Source organism: Lampetra planeri, chromosome 21, assembly GCF_965212315.1.
Source record: "Lampetra planeri chromosome 21, kcLamPlan1.2.h2, whole genome shotgun sequence".
In the NCBI taxonomy this organism is placed as follows: Eukaryota; Metazoa; Chordata; class Hyperoartia; order Petromyzontiformes; family Petromyzontidae; genus Lampetra; species Lampetra planeri.
Window position 1 is genome coordinate 12305818 of NC_136127.1, and position 18633 is coordinate 12324450.

The 18633-nt window shown below is 55.0% G+C and overlaps 1 protein-coding gene across 1 annotated transcript in view; it reads left to right on the plus strand.

Annotated features, from left to right (window-relative positions):
* The first annotated feature begins 402 nt into the window (after positions 1–402).
* Positions 403–18633, plus strand: part of LOC144724705 (electroneutral sodium bicarbonate exchanger 1-like) — a 79701-nt gene continuing 61470 nt past the window's right edge. Inside the window, exon 1 of the mRNA XM_078604037.1 lies at positions 403–653. Coding sequence (XP_078460163.1) covers positions 621–653 — 33 coding nt within the window. The 5' untranslated portion in view covers positions 403–620. The remainder of the gene's footprint in view (positions 654–18633) is intronic.

Sequence of the window (18633 nt, forward strand, 5' to 3'; positions counted from 1 at the left end):
GTAGTGCTGGTGGTGGTGGTGTGGTGGAGGGTGGTAGTGCTGGTGGTGTGGTGATGGTGGTGGTGAAGGGTGGTAGTGCTGGTGGTGTGGTGGAGGGTGGTAGTGCTGGTGGTGGTGGTGGAGGGTGGTAGTGCTGGTAGTGGTGGGTGGTAGTGCTGGTGGTGTGGTGGTGCTGATTGTGGTGGAGGTCGAGTGGGTAGGCGGGGATGCTCTGCGTTGATTGGCTACGGCAAGCGAGGGCGTAAATCGTTGAGACCCTCCACACCTCCCTACCACCCCCACACCTCCCTACCCCCCATCATTTCGCCCAAAGCCTGGAAGGTTGGGGGTGGTGGAGGGGAGGGGCTGGAGAGGGCAGAGGGGAGGGGCTGGGCACTGCATCATTCATCAGCGCCGCGCACACGTGCGGTGCAATCGCTGTTCAGAGCGCTCTTGGAACATTATCTCTCTCTCGTTCTCTCTTCATCTCATCTCTCTCTTCATCTCATCTCTCTTCATCTCTCTCTGTCTCTCTCTCTCTCCCTCTGCTCATCTCTCTGTCTCTCTCTCTCTCTGTGCTCATCTCGCGTTATTCTATTCGCTCTGCTAGTAATTCCGAGCTCGGAGTCCCCGCGGCTGCCATGAATCTGTCTCTGCATCCCGGCAGCGCCACGGTGAGTGCCGCCCGCGTGACCGCCGGCGCACCGCTGCGGTGGCGATGATGATGATGGTGATGCGACCGGCGTTTTATCCAGACCGGACGTTCTGCTCCGCTCGCGTGATCGCACGCACCTGTGTCGTGTGTAGTGTGGTGTGTGTAGTGCAGTGTGCAGTGTGGTGTGCAGTGTGGTGTCTGTAGTGCAGTGTGAAGTGTGGTGTGTGTAGTGCAGTGTGCAGTGTGGTGTGTGTAGTGCAGTGTGCAGTGTGGTGTGTGTAGTGCAGTGTGCAGTGTGGTGTGTGTAGTGCAGTGTGCAGTGTGGTGTGTGTAGTGCAGTGTGGTGTGTGTAGTGCAGTGTGCAGTGTGGTGTGTGTAGTGCAGTGTGCAGTGTGGTGTGTGTAGTGCAGTGTGCAGTGTGGTGTGTGTAGTGCAGTGTGCAGTGTGGTGTGTGTAGTGCAGTGTGCAGTGTGGTGTGTGTAGTGCAGTGTGCAGTGTGGTGTGTGTAGTGCAGTGTGCAGTGTGGTGTGTGTAGTGCAGTGTGCAGTGTGGTGTGTGTAGTGCAGTGTGCAGTGTGGTGTGTGTAGTGCAGTGTGCAGTGTGGTGTGTGTAGTGCAGTGTGCAGTGTGGTGTGTGTAGTGCAGTGTGCAGTGTGGTGTGTGTAGTGCAGTGTGCAGTGTGGTGTGTGTAGTGCAGTGTGCAGTGTGGTGTGTGTAGTGCAGTGTGCAGTGTGGTGTGTGTAGTGCAGTGTGCAGTGTGGTGTGTGTAGTGCAGTGTGCAGTGTGGTGTGTGTAGTGCAGTGTGCAGTGTGGTGTGTGTAGTGCAGTGTGCAGTGTGGTGTGTGTAGTGCAGTGTGCAGTGTGGTGTGTGTAGTGCAGTGTGGTGTGTGTCTGTGATTACGCGCAGCTCCTTTTGGCAATCCACTGCTGGATGAATGCCTCCTTGACCATCGTGCACGTGTCCCCTACGCTGTGCTGGAGTCAGCGCGGGCTGCTGCAGGGTGGCGAAGGCTTTAGCGCTTCGATGGCCTGTGGCCGGATTTCGAACTCGGACCCCAAGTGGGGCTCGTAGCACAGTGCGCTAACCACTGCGCCCACCGCTCCTTGAGCACGGTCTCTGGATTCTCTCGCACCTCCGATTGGCGCGGTTGGCCACGTGCGGTGCGAAAGAAGTTCAACGCGCGTGCGGTCCGCGAGTCGATGACGCGTGTCACATCCGTTCCTCGTCATCCCCATCACGAGCCACGGTCCATCCACTGCTGGATGAAGGCCTCCGCGAGCAGCCCCCCCCCCCCCCCCCGTGCCAAGGGGGTCTCGGCCACGCGCCTACGATGGCGATCACCGCAGAGCGAAGTGAGGAGGGGTGGAAGGGGGGGGGCGGTTAGCCCCCTACCGTCGGACTCTGCCCCCCCTCCCCTTCCCCCCCCCCCCCATACTGTTAGATTCTCACCCCCCCCCCCCCCCCCTTTTTTGAATAGTTATAGCTGTGTCAGTCACTTCACTCCTGTTGTGGGATGTACCGGCAGGGATCAGATGCAGGTGTTGTTGTTGTTGTTGGAGTTGTTGTTGTTGTTGGAGTTGTTGGAGTTTGGCAACGTCGCTGGAGTTTGTTGTTCGCAAAGCTGTCAACCCACGTGGTTTATCGCGTGTTATCGTACAGGGAAATCGAGTTTCCAGGTCCAGACGGCGTACAGCCGTCTCAATACGTGTTGTCTATTTGTTTGTGTTTCTCCCTCGCGATGGGACTTTGTAGGATGGACGTTGAGATTTGTAAGGTGCACGGGGGTGACCAATACGGTCTGAGTTGGTCTTGTGACAAGGTAGGGCTCTGCTAAGGGGTTGCCAGGCTGGTGTACGGCGCGTTATTTAACAGCGGACCCATTCTCCGGATAGTAAAACTCTGCGCGAAGTAAAGACGCACCCCAAAACGCGCGATCCGTGTCAGTAAGGTGACACATATCCAGCGAGACACACACACAGACACACACACAGACACACACACAGACACACAGTCACACACACACAGGCACACACATACACGCAGTCACACACACACAGACGCACACAGACACACACACAGACAACAACAACAAATTCGCCACTAAGTGGCGGTGACGTCACCACGACGCTTGTGCCAGGCCATGTGCACCTTGAGGACACGTGAAGTGTCGAACGCCCGCTGGTAGGAGGTCACGGGGCAGACCCAGGTGCCACGGGTCGACTGACTGAGATGACCGAGATGACTGGCTGATGCACCACCTGTGCCCCCTACTGTGCCAACTTGCTGTGCTTTAGCCACGCGGCGCTCCGCTCGTTGTTGTGAGCGTCGCTCCTCCGCCCTCCGTTGTTGCTGGAGGGCGACTGCCTCCAACTGCCCAGTAGCGTCCTTCACGAGCCTCCTCCACAGAGGCCGATCTTGACACCGCTGGTACCAGTCATCGGCAAGTCTACTCAGCTCCACGTCCTCCTGTACCACATCACTCCATCTCTTCTCTAGCCCGTGCCGCGCCCGTTTAGCCCCCTCGATCCGGCCGAACAAAAGCTGTTTCGGCATGCGGTGGCTGGGCATGCGGGCTACATGGGCCAGCCAACGAAACCTTGCCTGCCGGAGGAGCTCACCAATGGGACTTTGCCGAGATCTTTCAAGATTTTGTGAGGTCCTCACACAATCCAGCCTGGTTCAACCGAGGATGGATCGTGGGCAGGCCAGCCTAAATGTTTCCAACCGGCGAAGATGTTCCATTAGGGGGGTCCACGTTTCGCAAGCGTAGAGAAAGGAGGGAATGACTGTGGCCGAGAAGACTTGAGACCAGGTAGCTTCCACACAGCGTTATGCAACCGATGAAAAGATATTGCCGCTCGACTGATTCGGAGTGAGACCTCTGCTGTTAAACTGGAGCAGGTCATAAGCACACTGCCCAGGTATGGGAAACTCTCCACTCTCTCCACTACTGCCCCATCACCGATTGGGAGTTGTGGGGCGGAGTGTCCGATGGTACAAAATACCCAGGGAGGTGCTTAGTTTTGGTGGGGCTGATGGTAAGGCCCCACCTCTTACTGGCACGCTCCAGTCTCAGCAGCAGCGTCTCCAACTCCTCCTCTGAATGAGCAGCTATTACCAAATCATTGGCATACATAACGTGGTTGACCAATAGGGAGCAAACCCTTGATCGCACCCGGGCATCGATCAGCCTCCCATTATATCTGTACCAAATGGAGATTCCCCCGGTACAGCTATTGGAGGCTTAATTCTAGATTTGAAGCTTTCGTGACTGCAAGGAATCATCTTCTTAGGTTTTTTCGGTAAAGTCACGTAGAAAGTAAAATAAAATAAAAACAAAAATCACGACGTTTCGGAGGCAACACAAGTCTCCGTCATCAGGTGGGACCGTCACAGCCAGATTAGCTGTATCAAGTGAGGCAATGATTCAAGATGTAATCCCTTAAAAGCGAGTTGAGGGGGGAGGGAGAGGGAGGGGGGAGCTCATCAGACTATGGTAGCCAATGAAAGGAACGTATCGGGAGGGAGGGGGGGCGAGGCCAAAAGGGTGGGCGATGGACGTATTGGAGGCTTCACGAACTACGTGTTCAAAATATATGTTAAATAATGTGGGAGCCAGAGGACATCCTTGTCGCACCCCAAGGTGTACAGGGAAAGGCTCCGACTCCCGGCCACGTAGTTTCACCCGGGCCCGCTCACCATCATGAAGGTCCTTAATGATCGTGAGCAGAGGGTCAGGGACTCCGAAAGCACGAAGAACAACCCAGAACCCAGGCCTACTGATGGTATCATAGGCCTTGACCAGGTCAATAAAGCAGAGATGTAGGTCTTGTTGAAATTCCCTATACCTCTGCTGTAGCAGAAGGACAGACACAGACACACACACAGACACACACACACAGACACACACACACAGACACACACACACAGACACACACACACAGACACACACACAGACACACACGTAAAGTAGCGGATCACAAGACGCACCTCCTCCCAAACGTTGGGTGTCAAATACAAGGGGGGGGGAGGGGGCAAATCGCGTCTCATATTCTGGAGCTCCGTACGGCGTGCGTGGCGGAAAGAGCTCGCCGTGCCACTGACGAGGGCCGCGCTCACGCGTATAGATTGAACGTTATGGTCGGCTCGCCTCGCCGCTATCGATTGACCTTCGCTGCAAGGTCACCGTAGCGTAGCCTGCACGCACCCGGATGACTGCCACCACCGCCGCCGTCACCACCACCACCACCGCCACCACCGTCACCACCACCACCGCCACCACCACCACCGCCGCCACCACTGCTGTCACCACCACCACCGCTGTCACCACCACCACCACCGTCACCACCGTCACCACCACCGCCGTCACCGCCACCACCGCTGTCACCACCACCACCGCTGTCACCACCACCACCGCCACCACCGCCGTCACCACCGCCGTCACCGTCACTGCCCCCTGGGGGGTCATGAGGACGCTCCGCAGGGAGGAGCGCCGCGCGGTCTCGGGACTTTGTCGAACGATGCCAATCAAGTCGCCCAGATCTGGTCGCACGCACAAAGACAAAGATCCCCCCCCCCCCGTGTAGCCTTAACACACTGTTGGGGCAAGTGCTGTTAGCCAGTAGCACCTATGAAGGCCGGCACGGCACGTAAGGTGGCCAGCACCACGACCGGCCGCCTTTGTCTCTCCAGTGGCGATGTTTGCACACGGCACCAGGTACTCAGTTGGAGCAACCAAGGGGAGGCCCATGATCGGTTCAGATAATCGTCACTGGTGTTGACCGTGAGCGGTAATCGAACTTGGTTCGTAGCGCAGCGCGCTAACCGCTACACCACCGCTCCTACCGCTAGACCACCGCTCCGCTCGCACGCACACACTCGCGAACACCCACGCACTTACCTCGTCATAATAACACGCACCCATCCCAACTGTAACAATCATCATGATACTTTACTTATTGATCCAGGAAATTCACGTGACTCTTTTTCAGGAGGGTCATGATGCTGCTGCTGCTGCTACATTGCGATGTGTTGTTATCTGTAAGACGTTTTCAGCAGCCAATTAATGCTGAGCTGTGTGTGTCTATTGTGCCACGTGGGAGGAAACCGGAACAATCGGAGAAACCCCCATGCCTTGCGCGAGTGGCAGCACTCAATGGCCGTAAAGATGGGAACAGATGGCGATTAGCCCACTGACTGTGGCGCCTTATCTTGGCAAGCCAGAGTACAGCTCCTCTTCGACTCCCTGGAGAAGGGAGTTTCACAACGTCTGTGTGTGGTCCACCAACCCCTGCTGCTGCCTCCACAGTGCTGGCTCACAGGCAGCCAGGGACACAGTCAGCACCACCACTTGCCGGGGGGGGGGGGGGGGGGAGTGCATCTTGTCATCACTGTATCCGGTATATTAAGTAAATAGACGTATCTGATCGTCAATAATACGTTTTGGGCCTTTGCACAATCGTCTATCGTCGTTTCTCATTCTTTGACAATTGTTTGATGTAATTTATATGTAAATAAAAAATATATGTGTGTTTTAGCCCCTCGACCTTCGCAGTAGAATCAGACTTGTTCAAAAAAACTAATGCTGCTGCTGACATTTGCCAGAGGTTAGTGGCAAGAGCGCTCGATGGAAACAACACAAAGCACGTGTCACTGTGGCTGACGGGGGACGGATGGCTCGGAGCAATAGCGGCACTCGCACGTAATGTGCGTGTTGAACTTCTTTCGCACCGTACGTAGCCAGCCGTGCTCAGCGGAGGTGCGTACGATGTCGCTGCATCCCGTTTTGTTCCAGACTAGAGAGAGAGAGAGAGTTCGTGGGTGGGTGTGGAATATAAACCGGCTTAGGATGTCCCCACTGGATGCGTTTTCTAAATCCCGTTGTCATCCCAGACGTGTGACACCACGGCTGCACAGCTTTAGCGAGGCTTTGGCGCAGCGTGCGGGGTTTGTGTTTGTGAAGGAGCGGTGGCGCAGTGGTTAGCGGCCCTGGACTACGAAACCGGCCACACGAGTTCGATTCCTGGTTATAAGCAACAACAGTCGCGAATATCTGAAAATCGGTGCTGGGACTCCCCTAGGTCGACTCAACCTTTAAATGAGTACCCGTCGTGGTGTGTAAGCAGCAGCACTGGAGAGACAAAGGCGGCCGGGCGTGGTGCTGGACACCCACCCCCTCGTGTGCCGTGCCGATCTTTGTAGGTGCTCACGAACGGCACTTGTCCCAGCAGCCCGTTAAAGGCTACACGGGGGATGTTTGTCTTTGTATTTTTGTATTTATTGTGTATTTTTTAAAGTACTCCAAACCTGCTCGCATCAGCATCTCGTTCATCATTTTGATCCCGGTCCACCTTCAATAACTGCTGTAGGCACACACAGGCAAATATCCCCCATATAGCCTTAACATACTGTTGGGGCAATTGCTGTTAGCAAGCACCTATGAAGGCTGCCTTTGTCGCCCTAGTTGCGATGTTTTACGCACCGCATCGAGTGCTCATTTGAGGCTGAGGCGACCTAGGGGAGGCCCAGGACCGGTTCAGATCATCGTCACTGGTGTTGGCCGTTAGCGAGAATCGAACCCGTGTCGCCAGGTTCATAGCACAGCGCGCTAACCGCTACACTACCGCTCCCCACTGCACACACGCACACACACACACACGCGCACACACGCGCGCGCGCGTGACTGGTACGAGCCCAGCGTGCCTTAACGAAGAGAGTTTGCAATCGGTGCGACGGAGACACGGACACCGACGAAGGGAAATGGAAACAATCGCTGACAAGTTCGCGAAGAAGCACACGGGAGAGGCAGGACGCGGCGCCGCACGGAGTCGAGGCTGCACGGAGTCGAGGCGTCGCCGTGGCCGTGGCGCGCCGGGGCCCGGGACTGATGAGGCGGTGACAGCCGAAGGCCGGGAGCGCTCCCCTTGGGATGGAGCGTTGACATCAGCGCCACGCGTGCAGGAGCTCGATCCGTGGTGATTGTCATGATCATTGCATCCAGAGACCGCGGTGGACGCGATGGCTTGGGGAGGCCTCCATCCAGCAGTAGATTGATCAAGGCCGCGAATGAGTGTGTGCGCGCGCGTGTCTGTAACGTAATTACCTAAGTGGCGGAAGGCAATTTTAAGCGCGGACTTTTGGCAGTAGCGCCGGCTGAGAATAGTTTGGTGGCTGTGTAATTAGTAATTATATAATTGCTACAGAATTCTACGGGCGAACTGAGACGAGCGATCTGGTGTGGCACGCAAGAGGTCGGTGACCCGGGGGACGACGTGGAGTGAGTCGGTGGTGGTGGTGAGACTGTAAGAGTTGGCTACGTACGGTGCAGAAGAAGTTCACCATACACGCATGCGGTCCGTGAAAGGCGTGCTAACTCTGTGTCGATACGATGAGAGCCAAAGGCGAGAGGAGGCGAAATTGTTGCAGAGAAAACCTGGCAAGATGGTTCAACCCTGTTCAACAGCTGGCCGGATCTAGCATAAGGAAGGAGGCGATGGCGCTAGCTATCATGCCATCAACGGCGATGGCCGTGATGACCTCCTGACCTCGCCTTCAATCATTCGCCCTCAACCCACTGCCCAATCGCGGCCTCCCCACCACACCGTGCCGGCGATGGTGGTTGTTTGACCATACTTCACCACGCTGGTTCATGCGAGTTGATGAAGAGCTTGCCCCAGGATCGTTTTCGCTCTTGGTTTTCTCCAACGACGACCTTGACCTTTCCTGGGGGGCCTTGGCACTGCTTGCAGAGCCGAGAACTGTTCAAGCAGAGACCGCGGGCGCACATTTGGCCGTTCCCAGCTGGGACACGTGGGAGCTGCCGTTGGTGCCTTGGTCAGCACAACGCACTTGCAATGCAGAGGTCCTCCCGGTTCGATTTCATCTCCCCCCCCCTCCACTCCGACTCTGTCCACTCGGCAGCGGTATTCAATGGGTTCACCGCGGCCAACCCATTGAATACCGCTGGGGAGACAAATGCGGCCGGGCGTGGTGCCGTGCCGGCCTTCGTAGGTGCTGCTCGCTTAACAGCACTTGCCCCAACAGTCTGATGAGGCTATAGGAGGGGGGGAGATCTTTGTCTTTGTGGGGCCTGTGAGATGTGGTCACCGGGGCGCGACGGGGAGTGAGGAGGCTGGTTGGTGAGCACGCTGTGCAGTGGTGCCAAGCCGTCCGTGCCTCACAGCGAGAAGGGCCTGGATTTCATTCCTGACTCGGGTGCCTCTCTGTGTGGGGGTTTGCTCAGGGTTGTCCGGTCTCCTCCAATGCCTCAAACATATCCACCTCTGCCAAAACACACGGTGAATGTGGAAGAGTGGACACAATACCACCCTAGAGTTCACTTTGTGTATGTATGTCCTTCTCCCGCACCTCCGATTGGCTACGTACGGTGCGAAAGAAGTTCAGCATAGTCAATACAAATTAAACATGCTAATGTTTTATGGATGGTAAGGGGCGACTGAGACCCGCGGTCTGAATTGGCACCGTCAGTAATTCTGGATGTGATCCACATCTCAGGCGGCCGTGATTCCACTGGCTTCTCGAGTGGAGTGGGCTGTCGATCTTAGCCCGGTCACGAATGACGCCACCAAACTAAAAAAAGAACCCCATCTCATTAAATGTAGTTGACCATTTAATTTGGCTGCATTCCAGCCATGAGATTTAAACAGCGAGCACTGCTCTCTCAGTGGCAGGGCGGGTGGCAAGTTGGGCCGCGCCGTACTCTATGGATCGGAGGGCACTTGGGGAGTTCTCAGAAGCTGCTCTATGATAACCACTTCAATGGGGCCTCCTCTATCACTGCTGTGTGGAATTTCAGAATGGATTCTTCCTCTCATGATAACACACACGGGACATCCTTTTAGTCACTCCACTGCTGGATGATGACCTCCCCATGTCGTGCAGATCGCCATGCACCACTCCCGTCATTTTGTATCTTTTGTTGTTGTGACGTTCTGACTCCCCGCCCATACTGGACGTCTGTGACAAAGAGCTTCATAGCTCATCGGATTCGGTCAGTGCTGGTTGAGTCGGTGAGCGGTCGCCGTACCCTCTGCTGTCCGCATTGAAGCCCGAGAACACCACCGGGGGTAAGAATTGGGAAAGAGAGAGAGAGAGAGAAGGGGCGGTGGGGAACAAAACAAAATAATTCATTTTCTATTTCATAAAAAAATGTCTCGAGGCGCGAAGGGTCATGTGTCACGTGTCGAGAGCGAACGACTCGGAGCGCAGCTGCTCCCCGCGCGAGCAGGGAGCCGCTCTCGGCGTGTGAAGAGGCCCTTACCGCTCTTGATTAAAGTTTCATTTCAGACCCTTTGTTGCCACGTCGCGTGTCCGGTCGCTTGTGGTGCACTACGCCGTTGGGGGTAGGGTTGGTGGTGGTGGTGGGAGGGAGGGAGGGGAGGGAGGGAGGGAGGGGACAGCCCTGCCAACTCCTTGAAAGAAAAGCCTCCAAACGAGCCGCAATAAGTCACGAGGCGGCAGGTAGACAATTTACCAATTATATGTATTACTCGTGATAAAGTGTTGCCGATTATACTCATCCCGAGCGGACTGTGACATCGCAATACCGCGAGAGATGAAAGCAGCCTTGGCATGCCTTCATCCAGCAGTGGAATGATCACGGCTGATGGCGAAGATGATGACTGTCCTGACGTGAACTTGTGCGTCTGAAGGCCACGTGTATCGCACACTGGAGCACACGGCGTAGGAGGGACGAGAGCGCGCTCATTGCGCATCGTAGCGCTACGTGAGCAATAATCCGCGCGCGCATCTATTATTGATGGAAGCAAATGGGGCCCTGGCGGGGATGACAGCTCGGGGTGCCCGAGGGAGCGGCGCGAGCCGGGGGGGGGGGGGGGGGGGTGAGGAGTGGCGCGGCACGACCCCATGCGGACGCACGGAGCGGTGGTTACAATCATGGCGATGACGACGTTGACGGTGACCACGATGATGGCTATGAGAACGATGGTGATTTATGATGACGATGATGATGGATGATGACGATGATTAGGACAATGACGTTAACGGTGATGATGATTGATGATGACGACGATTATCGGGATGATCAACAATGACAACGATGATGACGACAATGCAGATACCAAGATAATCCGCCCGCGGATAATGGCGAGCGATCTGCATTGGTGTGGTTGTCGTGCCACCGCGACGAATGAACGGGATGCCGAGGATGTTTCTGTCTCGCGCGGGCTATGAGCTTGTGAGCTGTGAGCTGTGGCGTAGCCACCGAGCGGCGTGCAGGCCGTGAGTTGGCACCGGGATACAGAGAGGAGGAGGAGGGGGACATTGTACAGAGGTCTCCATTGATTCATTACACCGGGTCCCTTGGCAACCTTATGGGCAACACTCGTTATGGGCAACACTCGTTATGGGCAACACTCGTTATGGGCAACACTCGTTATGGGCAACACTCGTTATGGGCAACACTCGTTATGGGCAACACTCGTTATGGGCAACACTCGTTATGGGCAACACTCGTTAAGGGTAACATCACTTAAGGGTAACACTTCGTATGGGTAACACTCCGTATGGGTAAGGGGTTTTGTGTGAGCATGACGGCAGCCACAGTGATGTGGGTGTTCTTTGGACCAAATGTTCCACAACTGCACGGGGTTCTCGACCTTCTGGGTCTCGTCGGCAGCCTGTGCCGTGCGCGCGGTAATGTCAACACGAGGGTGGCGCGTGGCCCAGTGCGTAAGAATCGGTGCATAGAGAATGCAGGTGCGCGTGTACAGCAGGAGTCTAGAGCCCATGCTCACTCCACTGCTGGGTGAAGGTCTACCTCCTGCTTGGCAGGCATGGGTTTGTTTTGTTTGTTTGTTTGTTTGGCCATACTTCACCATCCTGGTCAGATGACGGGAAGCCGGGTTTATAGCAGAGTGCGCGAACCACTCCCTCGCCACTCCACACATCATCATCATCAGCAGCAGCAGGAGCCGTGATTAATCCACTGCTGGATGAAGACCTCCCAACCCGCCGCCACCTCCTCTCGTGAACTTGCGATGCAGCAATCCACCCAGCGCCTGCACTGATTTCGTCGCTCCATCTCCGCGGCGGACGTACAAGCCGGACGCATTCCGTCCCGCACATCACGTGCGCGCACGTGCTCGATGCTTACGTGGTGTGCGTGAGTGTGTGTGTGTCGCGTTATCCGTGGCCGGGGATTCGACCGGGTGCGTGTGTTTATTCAATTCGGAAAGAGGATTTATCGCTCGTGCGTTCTACGATCGGTATCGAATGATGACGACGCCGAGACACAGATGCGCGGATAAAAATAGACACCAACATCAGGTGGCCGACAAGAGACGAGATCAGAAAAGGCGATGTGCTCGGTGATGCGAGCGGCCGGTTCGTACCATGTCGGTGCCGTCGGAGGGGTCGGACGGACCCATCCACAAAGGGTGGTGGGTGCTGAGTGGTGGTGCCCGTGTGTGTGTGCTGTGTGTGTGGGGACACGTGGGGAGCGGTGGTGTAACGGTTAGCGCGCTGCGCTACGAACCCGGCGACCCGAGTTCGATTCCCGCTCACGGCCAACACCCAGTGACTATTATCTGAACTGGTCTTGGGACTCCCCATAAGTCGACTCAGCCTCAAATGAGTACATAGTTGCGATGTGTAAACATCGCCACTGGGGAGACAAATGCGGCCGGGCGTGGTGCTGGCCAGCCACCCCCTCGTGTGCCGTGCCGGCCTTCGTAGGTGCTGCTCGCTTAACAGCACTTGCCCCAACAGTCTGATGAGGCTATGGGGGGGGAATCTTTGTCTTTGTGAGGCCTGGGTTTCATTCCTCACTTGGGTGCCTCTCGGTGTGGGGGTTTGCTCAGGGTTTTCCGGTCTCCTCCAATGCCTCAAACACAATAGTAACATTGTAACGGCGATTTTGGTATTTAAAAAATAATTACACTGACAGTGTAATCAATTGGGATCGCGCATAGCAGCAGAAACTTGGCAGGACCCTCCTAAAAAAGTATTGAGACTCGGTGAAACTTTCCTGGGTAAACAAGCGGAATACTAATATAATTATTGTAAAATGTCACATCATCATCGGAACTATCACCATCACTATCACCATCACTATCACCATCACTATCACCATCACTATCACCATCACAGACCCTTTCACGGAACCTCCCAGGTCACCACTGATTGGACGATGTTCACCGTTATAACATTGACGTTGATAACGAGAGGCCGGCCAATAAACTCGGTCATAGCCGGCACGGCTGCTTAGCCACCGCGAGCTTTCGCCTAAACGCACAAAAACACACGCACACACGCACACAAACACACACACACGCGCGCGCACACACAAACACACACACACACAGACACACACACACAAACAGACACACACAAACACACGCACAAACACACGCACACACACAAACACACGCGCACACACACACAAACACACACACACAAACATACACAGACACACACACACAAACACACACAGACAAACACACACAGACACACACACAAACACACGCACAAACACACGCACACACACAAACACACACACACAAACACACACAGACACACACACACAAACACACACACAAACAGACACACACACACACAAACGCACGCACAAACACACAAACGCACACACAAACACACAAACACACACACAAACACACACACCAACACACACACACAAAGACACAGACACACAAACACACACGCAGACAAACACACACGCACACAAACACACACGCACACAAACACACGCACAAACACACACACACACACACAAACACACACGCACACACACGCACACACACGCACACACACGCACACACAAACACACACACAGACACACACACACAGACACACACACGCACAAACACACACGCACACACAGACACACGCACAAACACACACGCAAACACACACACACAAACACACACACAAACACACACACACACAGACACACACACATGCACGCGAGAGGGAATATTAGAAGAAGAAAAATCATGTTTAGTTTGGGCACCAAACTCTTTGACGTAATTCGGCCTCAATTAAACCTCGCTCAGGTTGCAACGATATCGAGTTTCGCAAGTTTGGCAATTATCGCGAGAACTATTGGCTCGCCGGTGCGGCTGTTTTTAAATGTAAAAAAGTGTGTAATCTCCCTGTGCTTTGCCGTACGTCGAGTACGTGAGAACGGTCGCTTGGCTCGGGTTGTTCAACTGCGGTTCACTCGGAATCCGAATATGTATTCATCGCAGGAGGAAATCCGATGAGCCCCAAAGCTCTTTAACACAGCCGTCGACTCAACTCTCTCTAGCAACGACCGCAGTCCGCAACTCTCTCGCCGTGGGCGTCCTCAGAGGCCCAAGACTTATTGAATAACCGCAACACATACGAAACCTTGTGCCGTGGGTAATCACCACGCCGTCAATGACTCCGTGTAAGAAGAGAGGGAGAGAGAGAGAGATGGAAAATTGCAAAGCGCTAGTTGAATGGGTATGAACTATTCGCCGATGCGACGAATCTCATATTAGCCTTGAGTTTGTTATTTCGGATATTTTTGTCGCAACGGAACACCGAATGCGAAACGCAACGAGCAACGCTGATCATCGCTCGCGTAATATTCAGCGATGCGGACGACGCGAGTAGACGCGGCGGCAGCACAGAAGTACAGTACAACACATTAAATAATAGAACACGACGTTTCGATTGCAACACAAGCAATGGAATCGTCGTATTCTATTACAAGCAACTGCCTGTGTTGCAAATGAAACGTCGTGTTCTATTATTTAATTCATTTTCTTTCTACGTGACTTTACCGAAAGAACCAAAGAGTGATTCCTGCAGTCACGAAAGCTTCAAATCAAGTTTGATGGTGATCATTTGAACAGCAAACGGCACGTGTGGTTGTTGTTGTTATTGTTGTTTAGAGATTAAGGTGAGGCCCTGTAATTGGTCGTCCACACCACAACCTGCGACAGTGGCCCCCACTAGAGGAAGCTGTAGAGAGACCCTTGAGAGGGTGCTTGGCCTACTCTTCTACGCTGGCCAATATGTCTTGGACAAACTATGATTAAAATGAATTATAGAGGTCTCTACCACCCTGATTTTTTTTGATAGTTGGTGGATTTTAGTTTTGGGGGATGAAGTCGATTGCTCCCCACCCATCCCCTCTAGAAATCTGTCACGTAGTTTGTGGGGGGCATACCCCCCCCCACCACCACCTCCCCCCCACCACCTCCCCCCACCACCTCCTGCTCAACCCACGCCACGTGCTGCACCTGAGTGACTGGCTGGAACGCGGCGGCGGCGGCGGTGACGGATTTCCGTGATTCAGCAGAAAGCCGTCGCCAAGCAAAGCCACAGACGAGACGCGCGTGGCCCTCGCTCATCGTGGCGGGCTCGACACGCACGGCAGCTCGGTGGCAGCTCCCACGTTGCGTTCCCCTCACTTGAGTTGTATACACACACGGCGTGTACGTGTACTGCTACTACAACAACGACAACAACAACGACAACAACACGGAGCTTGTGGCAGGCTAGGTGCACGTTGAGGCCACGGGATAGAGCTAGGTAACTGAGATGACCCCACACACCGTGTATGTTTGGTTATATGTACACCTGATTATGGACGCTTGTGTTGCGCCCGAAACGTCGTGATTTATTTTATTTCTAACTACGTGACTTTACCGAAAGAACCAAAGAGTATGGATTCCTGCAGTCACGAAAGCTTCAAATCAAGACGCATATTTACGCGATCTAACCCCCCCAAAAAAACCTTTATTATAGAGGATAACATTTTCTGACCGATTTGACCAACTATATTCGAAAAAAAGTTTTGCACGCTGACATGACGTCACGTCCAGAGGGAAGGACGGACGGACAGACGACGAGTTGCATCCAAAAGGACGAGCTCTTTGTTAGTTTCTCGTTTAAATAAAAGTTGCCCACCTATTCTGTACGGCGCATTGACGAGATGCGGTGGCATTTCGACGCTGCACGTCGGTCCAAGCTGCAGGGTATAGACCAGCGGTGCTTAAGCTTTACTGAAGCCTGCACCCATTTGGCTCTCAATCGCTACAACATGTGCAATGTTCAGAAATACATAGGTTTGATGAAACCAAATTTCTTGCTGTGGATTTCACACCTGATGATGATTGCTTGTGTTGCAGTCGAAACGTCGTGAGAATTGTTATTGTTTTATATTTGTATTATTTTGTTGTTTCCCTTCTACGTGACTTTACCGAAAGAACCAAGAATATAAAGTAGTTGTACTTAATTCTAGTTTTCGATGATTTACCTTCTAGAAAAATCCGCCCACGTCTCGCACCCCCAGAAAGGGCATCTCACACACCCCAGATGTAGAAGAAGAACATCTGGTATAGACGCTCGCACCACAGAGAGCCGCGTACTCACAACGCGATCCACAGACCAAACATGGGGAGCCATGGGGCCACACGGGGAAGTCGACGACCGACTCTCTCTCTCTCTCTGTGTGTGTGTGTGCTACGTTAACGCGCCCGCCGTCTCCGGACAGCACCGTGGCACGCGGTCGCTCCCGTGTCGAGCACTCCGCCTTGGGGAACTGAAACTCTGCCGAGCCGCGTCCAAGCATCTCCCAGCTCACACCGAGAACTTGCTGGGCCGATCGTCTCCATCCTTGCCCCCCCACACCAACCCCCCGCCCCCTTCCCCGCCTAGATAAATTCCACATTGCCATGACGGGAGGCTGCATGCCCTGAAGCCGCATGGTTAAGTGACCAATGGAGCAAAGCAGTGGCAGTCGGGGGGGGGCTCGTGTGCTCGGTAGGGAGGGGGCATTAGAGGAGCTGTCCAGCGTAGCGCCAGAGGCTAATTAGGGCGGTACAATAATCGGGGCTCTATTTTACATTAACCACTGCGTGTGCTGTGCCAGCTATACTTAGGGGTGGGGGGCAGCCCACTCCGTCTACCCCTCCTCCTCCTGCTGCTGCTTCCCACGCGAGCCACATCTCAATGAATCACGGCGTCTCGGACGCGAGCGATGCGCCGATGCCGGTGACTCCTCGTTGCCTCGCCTCGGCCTCTCGCCTCGGCCTCTGGCACAGCCGCCGCTGCCGCCGCGGTGTCAGTGTCCCGGCGAATATCGGAGACGCGCTACCGGCACAGCGCTCTCCCGCTGTGAGATGTGTCGCCGCGTGTCGTGGTTCGGCACGATGTCCGACGTTTACGCTCCACGTGCTGGGAGCGTCTCTCGTACAGGCACCGAATAAGAGCAGTGCCTGAACAGCTGCTGAGGAGCGCTGCAGGCGGGGCTCGTGGCGCTCCCGTGTGCGCCGTGCGCTGCGGAGGCTTCGTAATCGATGACTGCGGTCACCCTGTGGGCGACTCTTCACATCGTCCACCGTCGACGGCGGACGGTACAGCCGCATCTGCCGTGCCACGTTCTGCCCGTGACGACGTTAACGAGCGGCGAATCGAATCGGCTTCCTGAGGTCATGGGGACGGGGGGGGGGGCGGGCGAGAGCCGCTCGACATCACCGAGCGTGGAGGAAGGAAAGAAGGAAGGAAGGATCCTTCTCCTTCCTCTCTCCCCCTTCTCTCTCCCCCCTCTCTCCCTCTCTCTCTCTCTCCCTGCCGCCTCGGCTACGCGGCACTGCGCAGGAGCTGCCATTGGCTGCGTTTTTGCGCGTCGGCGCCGCTCTCGCTGCCCGACTCGAGCCGAGCCCCGGGACGGAGCTGAGAAAGACTTCACCCGCGGTGCTCCGTGCCCATTCTAGGCGGCACGAGGCTGTCTCGTCGCATCCTGTCACTGCCTCCAGCGCAAACACTCACCCACTCATCCCCCTACCTCTCATCACCCCCCCCCCCCTCCTCCTCACCCTCCTCGTCATCCTGCCCGTCCCGACGCCCCTTTACGACGCGCACAGACCCCGCCGAGCAGGCTGACAAATCCGGCTGTGATTGAACGGGGGGAGGGTGGAGGGGGAGAACAGCTTGAACATTTACCCATTACATAATGCCTACAGCCCCTGACACAGGAGCCGTAGCCTTGCATCGGGCCCATCGGTGGGAATATAACAACCACGGATTTGCGTTGAGACCCATAAGCTTTTGAATACCACTGTCATTTGTTTAATTAGCTTTCATTAGGGTCCATTTTCAATAGCGGTACGTGGTTCAGACACTCTGCCGCATCACCCAGTTGCTGTGTGTCTCCCCCCCCCCCCTTGTGACAGATTGTTCGAATTGTTTCGCGAATGATTGCTTCGCTCGTTGCCTCTCCCGAGACTAAAGTCCATTATCTCCAGGGGAGATTGGTGACACCTGAAGGACCTTTGCGTTCGGTCGCTCGAGCGAAAGAGATTCGCGCCTGCGCCGTCAATCCCTTCGAGCAAGGGTGGGCAACCTGGTTTCTGCCAAGGGCCATTTGGATATTTATAACATCATTCGCGGGCCATACACAATTTTCAACTTTAAAATGTGACGCTTATATTTGGTCAAACATTTAATTAACTCACCCTTAATGTGATGGCTGGAACTGCTTTTCGTTTGGTGAGGCGTGTGATGTTCGCTGGCTATTGATGATGTTGCTACTCGCAACTGCTTTTCCAGGTTTGCTCCTAGATTTATTGAATTTCGTGTCCCGCCTGCGGTTGCCTTGGCAGGGCCACACCAAATGATTTCACGGGCCTTGTACGGCCCACGGGCCGGACGTTCCCCCCCCCCCTTGACTTAGAGTGATGCGCATTAAACAAAGCGGCAGGCGTCCCTCGGGTTGTATCCTGCGAGTGGGTCTGGCGCGATGTCCGACGTTCCGCTCGGCGAGCCGAGGGAATGCAAGAGCTTGAAAACGTCGGGACGCCGTGCCGAACAGCACGTGGCGGTACGACTCGAGAACGCACGGGCGAGCTCCCCAGCGGCGCGACCGCGAATCCTCGAGGCAGCAGCGATTGCGCCGCTGATTTGGATGTTCCCGATCAAAAATAGATCTTTCCCGAAAAGGGCTTTTCGAGGCGAAACAGAGAACG